Consider the following 13,362-nt stretch of genomic DNA (forward strand, 5'->3'; position numbering starts at 1 on the left):
ACTAGAAGAGCCTACAGAGCTGGCTATTGCAGGCGCTTTCCCTGCTGTCACTTTCCCCAACAACTTTTGTGCACAGATTCCTCAGAGGACAGAGAATGCAAGTTAGAGGGAGGGATGGGTACCAGGGTCACTCAAAAGCTATTTTCTCCCTGGATATATGGTCACACTACTCACTCTTGTGCAACTGTAAAATGGCAGAAGACAGTAAGAATGGCTTTCCCATCACTCCAATGATGTGGAAAGTAAGGAAGATGGGAATTTGGAGGTAACATGTAAAGAAGGAAAAAGAAGTATAGCAAGACAAGCAAAAAAAGATGATTATGTTTGAATAAAAGAAAATAGCATAACTTCAGGAAGGAAAGAAGTGAGACAGACACAAATAATCCACATCTCTCACCCCCTGCAGGAAAAAATACAGAGGAAAAGCCTTGAACAACCATATCCCACAACAGACCTGACACATAATAGTGTTAGTATCTACAGAAAAAGTAGAGCAATGCATTCACCATTCTGCCAACCACACTCACAAAGTAACAGATCACTCAGGCCCTCCCTGACCTTCCTCCTAACAACAAAGCGTGTTGTTATTGCTATTATTATTATTACAATGAGCTGTGAAGAACTAAAAGGAGGAATGGGAGGTGATGCAAAGTCTTTCTTGGCACACAATCCCTCTCGTTCACAAAATGCTGCATTTGGCAAGTTCCTTGTGAACAACCAAATTTCTAAATGCTACACCCCAATATATGAGGCAACCAACCCATGTACCTAAATCTGAAACTTTTTGAGGGTCTCAATTAATCCAGAAAGCATTCTGATTGTCATCAGCATTCACACATAACACTCTTGACAGCTTAGACTGCAGTAGCCCTCAGATCCTTAGCTAGTTCTTGGAAAAATCTTTTTCTTTATTTTTAAATGTTGGTAACTACGCCAACATGTTGAGCACTTCAAGACTGTTCTAAAACACAAGACAGTTTGCTTCAGATGCTGCCCAATCAGCCCCTCCGCTATAAAGGAAGAGCTCAATTAAGTTGGGAACTTTTCTTCTGAATGATTTTATATGGGTTCTTTTCGTTGCGGTTGGATCTCACTTAGTCTAATTGCTATTTATATCAAAACATTAAAAGGTCTGGTTATGGGGTTTATTAGAAAAGCAAAATGTGTTTTTAATACTTTAAAAAACCACAACAAAATACTCGTAGCACTATTTTCCCCTATATTTGCATACCACATGCTCAACAACAAAAAGAGTATGCTACAGAAAGTTAAAAATCTCAAAAATGTCACCAAAGTAGTAGCTCCTACAGTTAGCGGGAAAAATGGTTTTGTGCCAGGTTGGGGGGGCACTATCACAAGCGATACCTGTCAGTTTCAGGGTTTAAAAGAAAAAAAATAAATGTTGTAAACCAAAATATAACATACAAGACAAACAAATACAGTACCTCTTCAGTAGCAAAAATACCATTTTAAATGCAAAAAAAAAAGTGTCACAAAGAAAACCACCATAAATAGTCCACGCAATGTTGTTTGGAAGAAGTGATAGCAGAGAGTCGCATGGGAGAAAACCTTTGAAAGGCAGCTACGTGACACACAGTCGAGAACTACTGCTCAAAATACACTAAATATTCTCCAAACTTCTCCCTTTCTACTCAGGCCTCCCACCGCAGCTCCTGGGCTCCAGCAGGTGAGACAGCACCTGCCTGGACACACTGCCTCCCCGCATGCCATTTGAATCCCATTTCCTTGCATTACCTCTGCCCAGGTCAGGGATGAATGGCTGTCAAATTCCCGGAGGAATAAAAAGAAAAAAAAAAAAAAAAAACAACCAAAAAACAACCACCACCCTTTCTTCCTGAGGCAGCAAGTTTCAATTGAGGGAGCACATGGCTAATCTCCATATGTGAAGGTCAGGGCACTCCAGCCGGGGAGGTGAAGAATGGAGCAGCTCACGTAAGGGGCCGCCTCGCACGCCCTGGCCTGCTGCCCGACAGGCGAGATTGTTGAAAAGCAATAGATAGCTTCTGGCAGCGGCAAGGGGAAAAATATTTTGATCATGTGACACTATACAAGCTAACTAGTTTGCTTCATGTGTGAAACTTTTACAGACGCTACAAATACCACGTTTGTAATCAGCCCCAGAACCCAGCCCGCTCTCCTCTCCTCCCCGGGGAAACCTCCATTGCCAGTCAGGGTTTCTGCAGGCTGGAAATTCCTCAGTCAAACAAAACTTCAGTTTAACACACATTACGGAAAACAGAATACAACCAGCTAACAGCTATCTATGTATTCCTGGCACACTTCATGACCACTAAATACAGGGCACCATGAAATCACCTGCCTCGCAGAAGTCTACCTTTCTGTTTATAGGAAGGATGGACTTTCAAATCTAAGTAAAACTGCCAAGTAAAATTATTTTGCTGTTGCTGGTACACAACTAAAGCAGCCTCAAACATACCTACCTGTAATTTTTCCAGAAAGATTTCTTTAAATAGACTCTCCCTATGACCATCTGTAAATATCTTAAAACAGCAACAGCTCTAAAGAACATGCTCATTTTTCTTGATTTGGGAATTTCAAGCAACTAAGAAACACTGAATTAAAAAAAACCCAACAAACCACAAAAGCGCAATTATTTTCCATAAATCATGCCTGAAAGTAAGACATCAATATTACCGTTTCACATAAACAGAATATCCAAAATAATCACAACATAAATTGCTACACAAAAAATACAGAACCCCATACATTCCACCCAAATCAAAGGCTGCAAATAAACCAGCATATTCCTTTGATGCTGTCAAAACAAACCTCCTTATCTTTATTTTTAACTTTAAAAGAATAAAATTTAAGAACTACAAATCCTGTCCTTGTGCTTTCAAAAGAAATTTTCAGAGCTGATGTTTCAGTATCTTGCTTACAAACAAGTAAGTCTGACAAGCCAACCAAGTAACATGATCAATGTTGGGAACACCTTGTCTCAGATCCCATCCAAACAAATACAGAGAGGAAGGTACAGTGCAGACTGGATACCTTCACACATAACAAGGATTCAGGCTGCCTAATTATTCTGCATGACACTGTAATAAAAACTGCACATCAAACTCAAATAAATAAGGCAAATAGCATTATTGCAACATAGGGAAATCAATGTTCAACAGTGAAACCAGCTACGTTTAGATCATGCAGTCAGTAGACAGCTATCCAGAATTCCTGCACCAATCCTCTATTAATACCATTTTCCTGAAGTCACATAATTTACTTACTATGGCTGAATTCACTGCTTGTGTAAAGAAGGCACTATTCCACTTCAGTCAATCTGTGAATTAAGCCAGGTCCACACTGGGAATGGCACACATGACTACATTAGGTTTTAAAACAGCCTCTCTCCTTTTGGAATTTTCTGAACCAATTTTCTTTCTTTACTCAAACAAAAAACAACCACGCTCAAACTTCAGGTCCTTCTGTGAAAGACAGCTGTACCAGGGATTGTGCTACAGCAAGACAGCCCTCTCTTTTCTACATAACACAGATCATGCTTTTAAAACGTGACCAAAACATGTTGTGGAACTATACCTTGTGAAAAACTCAGTGAGTTACTTCTATCTTAACAGTCATACCTGTAAACCCCTCAGGAGAGGCTACTTATAAAGGCTGTTATTTTGCCAGTGCAGATACACTACCACCCCAATGGTAAACTAAATACAAAGGGGTTTGCCACAACAGCTATTAGTCAAGGATGCAATTAATTCCCTGAACCTAACTATGTAGCTACAACAACAGAACTTCACAGTGGACCTGGCCACATGGTCCTTTAAAAAGCAAATAAATTGATTCAGTAACTTGGCAGAATGAAAAACATTTTGTAACTAACAGAGGTAAAAAAATTACTAACGTGCCACAAAAACCCCTGCTACTGAAGATTTGGTTTTTGGGTAAGTAGATACCTAAAATAAATACCATCCTGAGTATAACGGTATAAAGTAGAAGCTTATAAGACCCTATTCGTTACACAACTAACACTACCTCCTAAAAATAAGGGGGGTGTGGGGTGTGTGTGTTACACATTGAGTATTTCCCATTTTCAGGATTATAATTTGTTAGCGAACATGCTAAAGAAAATAACAAACAAAATTTCTATGTACATCTAATTTCTTTCTAAAAAAAATTTAAAAGGCAGAAAAAGATTAGCAGAAAATTCCTTCCCCACACCCCTTTCAACAATGGTTAGAAAGGCTGGTGGTGATAGCGGGGGAAGATCAGTGTCAGAGCCCTAGAGATGGAAATGTCAGAGGGCCTATCACTCAGATGTCTTCATAAACAATTATCAGATCACAAACCTAAATTCAGTATCTTTTCAAGTCTGACAAGGCTATAAAGCAGGGGGAAAGACAGGGCACAGCAATGAATTCTTAAATGCAGAACACCATTTGGCAATTGGGCAAGTTCAGGTGCAAAAGATAAACTAATAGTTCTTGAAACTGGAGAAAGGAAACTAATAAATAGATTACATACTTCTACACATGCTTAATACTTCTGACATAGTTACTAAACCCACCATGACTCAAATACAAGAAGTGATATGCAAGTCGATCAAACACTGATAGCTCTGTACTGAAAGCAATTCCTTACACACACTGCAGAACCACCAAACTCTACTTTATACCCATAAATTGGCCACTACCCATTCAGAAATTCAGCAGCTTCATGGCTTGGTTTGGTAGTTTGTAAGGAAATTAACATCTCCACTATACATGGAATATAAATGCATGACACATCAACACCCTTTCAAAATCATATCTGCTGAAAACTACACATATTTCACATTGGGTTTAACGAACATAAATGAAACATTTTGATAACAGCATCAGGATAATGATCTTAGGTTAAACAACTTCCTAAATAGTTGTAGGTGCCTTCAGATGAAGTAATCTACCTATACAGGTAATACAAAGTTTGCTAAAAGGTACTTTATATTTGCAGTAAGAACAATTCCCATATGAAAAGCAATCTTTAAACAAGACACAACAGTTGTGATTTCTGCATCAAATCTGTTCAGTTTAAAAATGAAGACAATTTATCTGCCAGATAAAACAACCGGACTTGGTGGTAAGGAAGCCTGTGCATGCACCCCCGCATCCCCCCAGCACATACTTGTGCTCTGTACATCATATTCATCAGAAGGCAAGTTCTGCAACACTAGTTAAGCTCCTGGGCACTTGTTCAACTCAATTTTCCTTAGGAGTTTAATTTCTATGAGAAATCCAGTGACTTTATATAGATGACATTGAGTGCGTAATGATAAAACAGTGCAAGGAATACTTGAATTTTAGATGACGGTGCCTTTAGTTTAAGGTGTCTATATTGACACAGCAGACAAATCCCTCGTTTCGCTCAGTCATTTGTCTTCTCGGTTGTTTGAATAGATGCCTGTAAAGCTTAAATTCTTTGAGAACAGAATGTAAGCTTAAATTCTTTGAGAACAGAATGTATTCACAGAGACTGGATTTATTCAAAAGCTAAAGTTTATGGCACCAAAACACTATTTATTTCTAGGAAACCTCTGTTTTCAGTTGTGCCAAGGTATGCCTGCCTGAAGGAAGGTGAATGTTATATGCCCCAGTTTCCCCATCCTGTACAACAGTAAGAACTATCTTTTACTCCAGTGCAAGGCAAACTAGAAAGGTAGTGTAAAGATCAAATATACCTGGAACATTTTTACCGAGGAGATAAAGTTAGTTAAAAGTAATCCTGTACAAATTAGCTATCTACTGTCCCCAAAACACACTGTTCACAAATTACATAGGTGTCCTGGGATACATTCATCCCTTAGGATTCCTTGACTGCAGTGGAACACTGGATGGGATAGGCCCTTTTGGAGCGGACATGTTCCCAGTGGATCACTGGATGCCACACCCCCAGAACTGGAAGTACAACAACAGAAATCCTCCGAACCTGCATTACAAACACTTCAGCACTGTGCCAGCACATCATCATTTGTGTATAAAACTGAGCAAGAATAGGTACGATTTGGTAACAGAAAAATTCAAATGGCAACCTTATGGTCTGAATGGCAAAACATACTTCATATGCACAGAAACCTTTCAGGTTTACTAAGAAATAGTACTTAGATTTATTAACAGGTAAGTCTTCTTTAAAATAAATTTCACTCTAATACGATTGGCTCCACAAGATTTTCATGTATCACATTTATTTGCTTCTCTCAGCACCGAGCAATACAAAACCAAGACTGCTTAGTACCACTTTTCTATTACTAGTTTTCAAACCAAATTTGAAAACCGCTAAGGTATACTTTTAATTTAAGTTTAATTAAAGTCCTCATTCAGTCCTACCGAAACATGTATTTAGCACTATGTAAATAGCCCCAAAATTTAAAGAATAACGGTTTTTTTCCCAAGTACCTTAATAACCACAATTCTGAAATACATTCTAGCAAGTTAGCCTACCACAAACACATGCTACTGAAATTCTGCAGCCTTGAGCATGCATGCACAGCAAGTGTGGCAACACTACTTTACATATCCACAGAGATTCTTCAAAGCCTCTCGATAAATGGCACATTTTGAAAAAGTACTGAAATGTAGCTAGTTAGGACACAGGTACAATCTTAAGGACATAAGGGTAAATAAACTACTGCCATTCTCATGTTAACAATGAGAGTTTCAAAATACCTATGATCAAATACTTGAGGTGCAGAAGTAAGAAAGACCTATCAGTAGCTACTGAAACTAGTTTTCATTGCACGAATTTCATCTAGTTTTAACTAAGATACTATTTCAGAATCAAACAGCATCACCTAACATACCGTGCTTAGCAATTTAAAAAATTTTGTTACATATATAACCAGAAGATTTAGCAATGGATTAAATGCCTTCGTTTTCATCCCCACAGATCTGAACCAGAATGCCAAAAAGACAGTAATCGACTGCTTAGTTGTAGAATCCTTACACGATGGAGGCAGTAATACAGCAGGCAGGTTTGCATCTCTCTTTATTGTATCTCATACACAGGGTCCTGCTGTTCAACATGTAGGCATAAGCGCTACTACAGAAACCAATAACTGAACACCAAACCACAAAGTGTCAAATATATGGTCGTAATATATATATAGATGCTACTAACTGAGAATATTGCTATTTGCTACTTCTAAACAGAAGCTATGTGAATACTAAACTGTTTATTTGAAAATGCACAGGGAAAAATATATTTTATTCTCCCATTGAGACATCAAGAATCTATTCACCACGCTAACAGCTGTTTAATGGCCTTCAGGCACAGGACATGATTCTGCAGCCCTGGCTTAGCCAGAACTCCCAATCTATTTGGCATAAAAAGAGCTGCAGAATCAGGCATATTCTGAGTTTCTCCACTGCAAAACAAACGACTGATACAAACACAGACTCAGAGCAGCTCAACAGATTTTTTTATAAACTTGCTATATACTTTATGCTATACAGGTACTCCTGAAAAGACCCAGGTTCTCTCTGTGCGTAGGTGTATGTAAATCTTACACACATGCACAAAGGAGAAAGACGTATATAAAGCACACACACACAGAGGCCAGCTAATGTGTTAAGCTACTGCAGTGCAAATCAAAAGTGAAGAATAAACGGAGCTTCAGGACTCTAAATATCTGTACACTGCCAAGGAATTAATCAATAATCAAAATAACTGAATGACAAGGTACTGTACTAGCATCACGCAACTCCTCCACAATCAAATCAATGTATCCGCATGAGCAATATCCATCTGCTTGCAAAACGTGTGTTTCTTCAGAAACAAGAGGCCTCTTTTTCAAGCTTACATCTCATCTCACGATTGGGTAAAATGATGAAATTAAACAGAAGCAAAATTTTCTTAAATAATTTAATAGGCTGGACAAACACAGAGGTCACTTCAGAGTAGGACACCACAGTTCTGCGTATTAGAAAAAATTACCCATGCTGAAGCAATAATTTCCTGAACAACTATCTCAGATGTTGTAGCCTACCGACAGTCCTTTTTCTCTGTTCGCAGCACAATAGTTTCTTATAGGCGTCGGGGCCAATCATCATCTGCTTTGCAAAGACACATGACAAGTGAGTATATTCTAATGTGTGTATATACATATAAAGAGTATACACACAGATGATTATTAAAAAAGATAAAAAGAAGTTTTCTGTTCAAATGCTGGACTGAATTTTGCATTTTTCTCTTTCAAAAAGCAATCAATTTCTCTGCTTAATGATATAACACACATAGAGATTGACACGTGGAATTAAAAATGAAAAACAATGTACAAAAATAACTGTGCTCTGTGAGCTAATGTTAAGTATTTTTTTTTATTTGACACAACCTATTTTATACACTAAAAAATGTTAACTTAGAATCTAAAAAATTTCTTCTCTCAGTCACTGGTTAGATGGAAAAATCGTAATATAAAGAACACTGATAACTTGCCTTTATCACAATTATTTTGAGGAAAAAATAATAATAATATTTTTAAAAAATTAAAGAAATCATGCCCTTGTCAGACTATTGTTTCTAAACTGCATCCTAATTCTTACGATACCAGAAAAAAAAAAAAAAATTTGTAAGAGAGGACGTAAACCCATAAATATAAGTATTTCTACGGGTCATGCTGAGGACATAATGAATTTACTCTCACTCCTCCAATAAAAATAAAATACTTTAAACAATTTTTGCCGTGAAGAAATAGCACTCTGAACTAACATGTACTATGACAATCTGATGACAATTTTCCTAGCTTTTAAAGCAATTTTCCTAGCTTTTAAAGCCACAAAATCTGAACTACCTGTGTTCAAAATAAAGCAGACAATGCAAATATTTTTAAATTAATTATGAAAGATTATGCATATGAGGCCACATTACCTTATGGCTTCCAGTGACCCTTTTAAGAGTGCAAATTAAAAAAGGTAAAAATTAACACTCGCCAAAAATGTTATTTCCCTGGAAGAAACAGAAATGAAATGTAATAAAAACTAAAAACATAACAGGAGTGGTCTGTCGGAAGTAGACAAACACACACCCCCCCAGCCCATCCAGTGTTTCTATTATTATTTTTTCGGGATTAATATTGAGTGATCACAATATTAAGTGATGTTTTATCCAGGTTCTGTTTATTACTTTATGGAAAGATCCAGCCATTTGAAGATCCCAAAAGCATACACCTGCATTTGTTCCTGTCAGTCCTCGTTGTTAAAATCTATTAAAAGACTTAAGAGTTCTTAATAGAAAGATCTTATTGAAAGGAAAAGAAACGCATACAGTTCTAATGCACTACTCCACTGAACGCAATTCACTTTCCTACTGAGAATTCAAGCCTAATCTCACAGTTGTGTAGAAAAATAGTGAGATCAACAACTCCCGATGCTTCTTGAAGTATTCTAACCACAACTGAAACGCAGAAGCACATTTTCCCCCAGAATATCTGGATTCGTTGCAGAGATGAAACAAATGCAACCTCTGTCAGAGCGGCTCCTTTTTCCCTTCTTTGTACAATATACGGCGTTTTCTCACCTACAGCAGCTACATGCAAACAAGATTTTTTTAGAGTCATGCACAGGTCAGGTATCAAGCTAATAGAAACGTAATGAAATTAGTATTTGATTTTTTTTTTTTTGAAATCTAATCCCTTGCATAATATCCATGAGCTGCAACATTACAAAATGTTTTTAGAGGCACGAGCACAACTTGAAATCCCGAACCCTCGTCCAAGCGCTGTTATTACAAGATACGCCCCTACCGCCTCCAATAAGCACGGAATTAAAAATCTAAAACAATAAATAAATCGATGCCCAGAGAAGCCACGCCATCTAACCAAACGGGATTGGGGCGGGGGGGGGGGGGGGGGGGGGGGGGCGATGCCCCTGTTTTTTCCCCGAGCCGGCGGCCGGCACGGCGGGGACCGGGACCGAGGCCGGGACCGGGACCGAGCGGGCCTCTTCCCCCGCCCGCGCCACCTCGCCCCGCCGGCGCGACTGCCGGGTGTTATTTGTGGCGGGGGTTTCTGTGACTGCGCCGCTCAGCACTTCTATTTACATCAGCGGCGCGAGGTGCCCAATGGCGAGCGGGGAGCCAATCAGATGGCAGATTAGATGTCAACTCGGAGGCAGCTGTCTGGAGACGGTTGCAGCCAGTTTACCTCCACAATTCAAATTCCGAACCTGGCGGAGGAGACCCGGCCGCTCCTCGGGCCCGCCCGCCCGCTGGCTCCCCGCTCCGCTCCGCACCGCTCCGCCGCGCCCGCCCCGGAACGGCGCTGCGCCACGGCCCGCCGCCCCGCCACCATCGCGCCCGTCTATCGATCGATCCATCCACCCATCGATCGGCGGAGTTACCGGCTGGGGCAGGGGGGGTGCGGGCGGGGCCCGCGCGTCGCCCGCGCCCCTTCCCTGTCGCCAAAGACTTTTCGTTTCTTTTTTTTTTTTTAAATTATTTTTCCCCGGGGCTTTTTTTTGTTTGTTTGTTTGTTTATTCCCCCCCTCCCCCCCTAGTTTGGATTTCCGCGTGTGTTTGGGGAAAGAAGCGCAGTTATGCGCGCGCGCACCCACCCGCGCTCCTGCCGGTGGGCAAAGTCCCCTTAAGGTCACCGGCCCGGGGCACCCCACGCGCCCCGGCCCGCGCCGCGCGGACTGAGGCGCGGGCACACGCGCGCACACACACACACACACCCGCGCGCGCGCTCTTCCCACAGAAAAAGGAGCCCGGCCGCGCTCCGTGGATCTCGCTGCGGTAACTCCATCAGCGACAAACTAGAGCGCTAAGAGCGTACAACGGCGCAACTCGTTCTGTTCAAAAAAAAAAAAAAAAAAACAACAAAAAAAAAAAACAGGGTAGAAAGAGGAAAAAAGGAAGGGGGGGAGGAAAAAAAAAAAAAAAAAAAACAAAAAAAGCCCACCAAACCCAAAAAAGCCCCGTGAAAGATAATGGACGTTATCTCCCGGGAGCCCCCCGGGTCCGACACTCCGGTTACAAAATCACACCCCCCCGCCCCCGTCCCAAGCTGCCTGCCCTGCGGGCCCTGCCTCTCTCCGTCGCTGTTTCAAAGTGGAGGGGGAAAAAAATATTAATTGAGTCTGAGAACAGCCTAATTTCGGCAGCGAAAGCCGCACTCCGATGCCTCCAGCCCCGGCGGGGCCGCGCATTGTGCGCTGCTCACCCTCGCTACCGAGGCAGCGAGGAGCAGAACTGGCCTGGGGGGGGGGGAGGGGGAGGAAAAAAAGGAGAGAGGGCTGGAGGGGAGGAAAAAAGTAAATTATAAAGAAACTAAGGCCCCGACACGAGTGGCACGGAGGCGGGGAGCCGTCAGGAATCGAGCGCGGGGGGTTACCTGGGTCCTGCTGATGGCCTGCCCGGTGTTCCCAGGGCTCATCGCCGGGTGACTCCTTTGTTGTGCCGCTGCCCAGGCCGGGTTCGCCGCTCCGTACTGGGCGCCCATGTCCTTGCCCATGCCCATGCCCGCCGCTGCCTGCTGGCTTCCCGGGGCGGCCGCCGCTGCCTGGGGCTGGGGCTGCGGCGGCGGCGGGGCACTGGGGCTGCTGTAGTCGGGGTAGCTGCTGCCGTAGCTCCGCATCATGGGGCTGGGGGACGTGAGCAGCTGGTTCAAGGTAGGGGTGGCCCCGGACGGGTGCTGGTTCTGCCCGGAGAACCGCGCGAAGCCGCCGGCCGCCGCCGCCGCCGCTCCGGCAGCAGCCTTGCCGAGGCCGGCCCCGCCGCCGGGGCCCATCATCATGCCGCCGCCCGGCTGCCGTGGGGAGCTCAGCACCCCGTAGCCCGCCGCGGAGCCCCCGTAGCCGCCGCCGCCTGCCCCGGCGGCCGCCGCCGCCGCCGCCACGGCTCCCGCGCCGCCGCCGCCGCCCGCGCCGCCGCCGCCGCCGGGGCCGCGGCCGTAGCCCGGGTAGTGGTTGTACTGGCTGTTGGGGTACCCTTCGTGGGAGTTTTGCAGGGGGTCCATGCTGTTGGGGGCCGCCGTGGGGTGCATTATCCCCATCCCGGGGCTTTGTTGTCCGCCATGTTGATCAAAGCAAGGCCCGGCGCGGCTCGCCGTAGCGCTGCTGGCAGGGGCAGGGGCAGCGTTGCCATAATAGCTATTGAACTCCGAGACACCCACCGCGGAGGGGCCGCCGCCGCCTCCCCCGCTCCCGCCGCCGCCGCCGCCGAGGCCGCCGCCGCCGCTCCCAGCGCTCGGGGGCGGCTGCTGGGGCTGCTGCTGTCCGCCCAGGGGTCCCAAGCCGGGGTGATCGTAGCGGCCGCCGATGGGCTCGCCCATCTTGCCGGGCATCTCCTCCTCGTCGGCGCCTTTATTCAGCATTTGCTGCGGCTGCTGGGGGGGCTCGGCCTGAGCGCCCAAAACACTGTCTTTTCCTCCATGTTGCTGCTGCTCCATGTCTGCACTGGGCTGAGCAGCGCCGCCACCGCCACCGCCGTTGTTGTTGCTGCCGCTGCCGCCGCCGCCGCCGCCGAGGCTGCTGTTGTTATTCTGCACGGGATGGTGCTGAGGCGGCGGCTGCTGCGGCGGCGGCGGCGGCGGGAATTGATTTAGCTGCTGCTGTAGTGCATGGTGGTGGTGGTGCGGGTGGTGGGCATGGTGGTGGTGGGCATGGTGATGCGGGTGGTGGGCATGGTGGTGGTGGGGCGGCGCGGCGGGGTGATCGCCTCCGACGCTCTTCAGCTTGTGGTTGGGGAGCAGCCCCGTCTCCATGGCCGAGCCCGGGTTGGAGGAGGAGGAGGAGGAGGAGGAAGAAGACGAAGAAGATGAAGATAACGCCGAGGAGCTTCCACCTTCCTTCAGAGCCGGCTCCGAGGAGGAGCCGCCGCCGCCGCTGGCGTTGTTGTTGTTGTTACCGGCGGCAGCGGCGGGAGCCGCGTTATTGGCCATGTTCAGCGGCTCGCTGTGGTGGTGGAGGAGATGGTGATCTACATTATTCACGCTGCCGCTGCTACTGCTGCCGCCGGCCGGACTCCCCTCTCCGACCCCCAGCGCGGGGCCCGGCCCGGGAGCCCCCGCGGCGGCGGCGGCGGCCCCGGCCCCCCCCGGGCCCCGCTCCGGGCCCAGGCCGCCCGGCAGGCTCGGGGCTTTGCCCTTGCTGTTGTTCGCACCCGCCGGAGCCGCTGCGACTTGCGCGGCCATGATCATAGCAACATTGCGAGTCCGGAGAAATGAGTACTGATAATAGTAACTAGCAAAAAAAAAAAAAAAAAAAAAAAGCAAAAATTGAAAAAGAAAAAAAAAATCGACGCTCACCCTCAAAAAAGGGGTCGAGCAGGGGTGGGGGGAGGGAGAGGAGAGGGGCAAAAAGAGCAGCGGCCGGGAAAGGGGCTTGACTGAGCCAAGAGTAT

The 13,362-nt window shown here is 45.2% G+C and overlaps 1 protein-coding gene across 4 annotated transcripts in view; it reads right to left on the bottom strand.

Moving 5' to 3' along the window:
• The window catches only part of ARID1B (AT-rich interaction domain 1B), a 334,209-nt gene extending 321,050 nt beyond the window's left edge, over positions 1 to 13,159 (bottom strand). For 2 of the 4 annotated variants that reach the window (XM_074896516.1, XM_074896517.1), the window contains exon 1: positions 11,354 to 13,005. In XM_074896516.1, the coding sequence (XP_074752617.1) occupies positions 11,354 to 12,901 (1,548 nt within the window). In that variant the 5' untranslated portion in view covers positions 12,902 to 13,005. Of the gene's footprint in view, positions 1 to 11,353 lie in introns of all 4 variants that reach the window. The other 2 variants (XM_074896515.1, XM_074896513.1) reach the window with 2 other exon arrangements.
• Positions 13,160 to 13,362: the final 203 nt, after the last annotated feature.

This window comes from Athene noctua, chromosome 1, assembly GCF_965140245.1.
Source record: "Athene noctua chromosome 1, bAthNoc1.hap1.1, whole genome shotgun sequence".
Taxonomy (NCBI): Eukaryota; Metazoa; Chordata; class Aves; order Strigiformes; family Strigidae; genus Athene; species Athene noctua.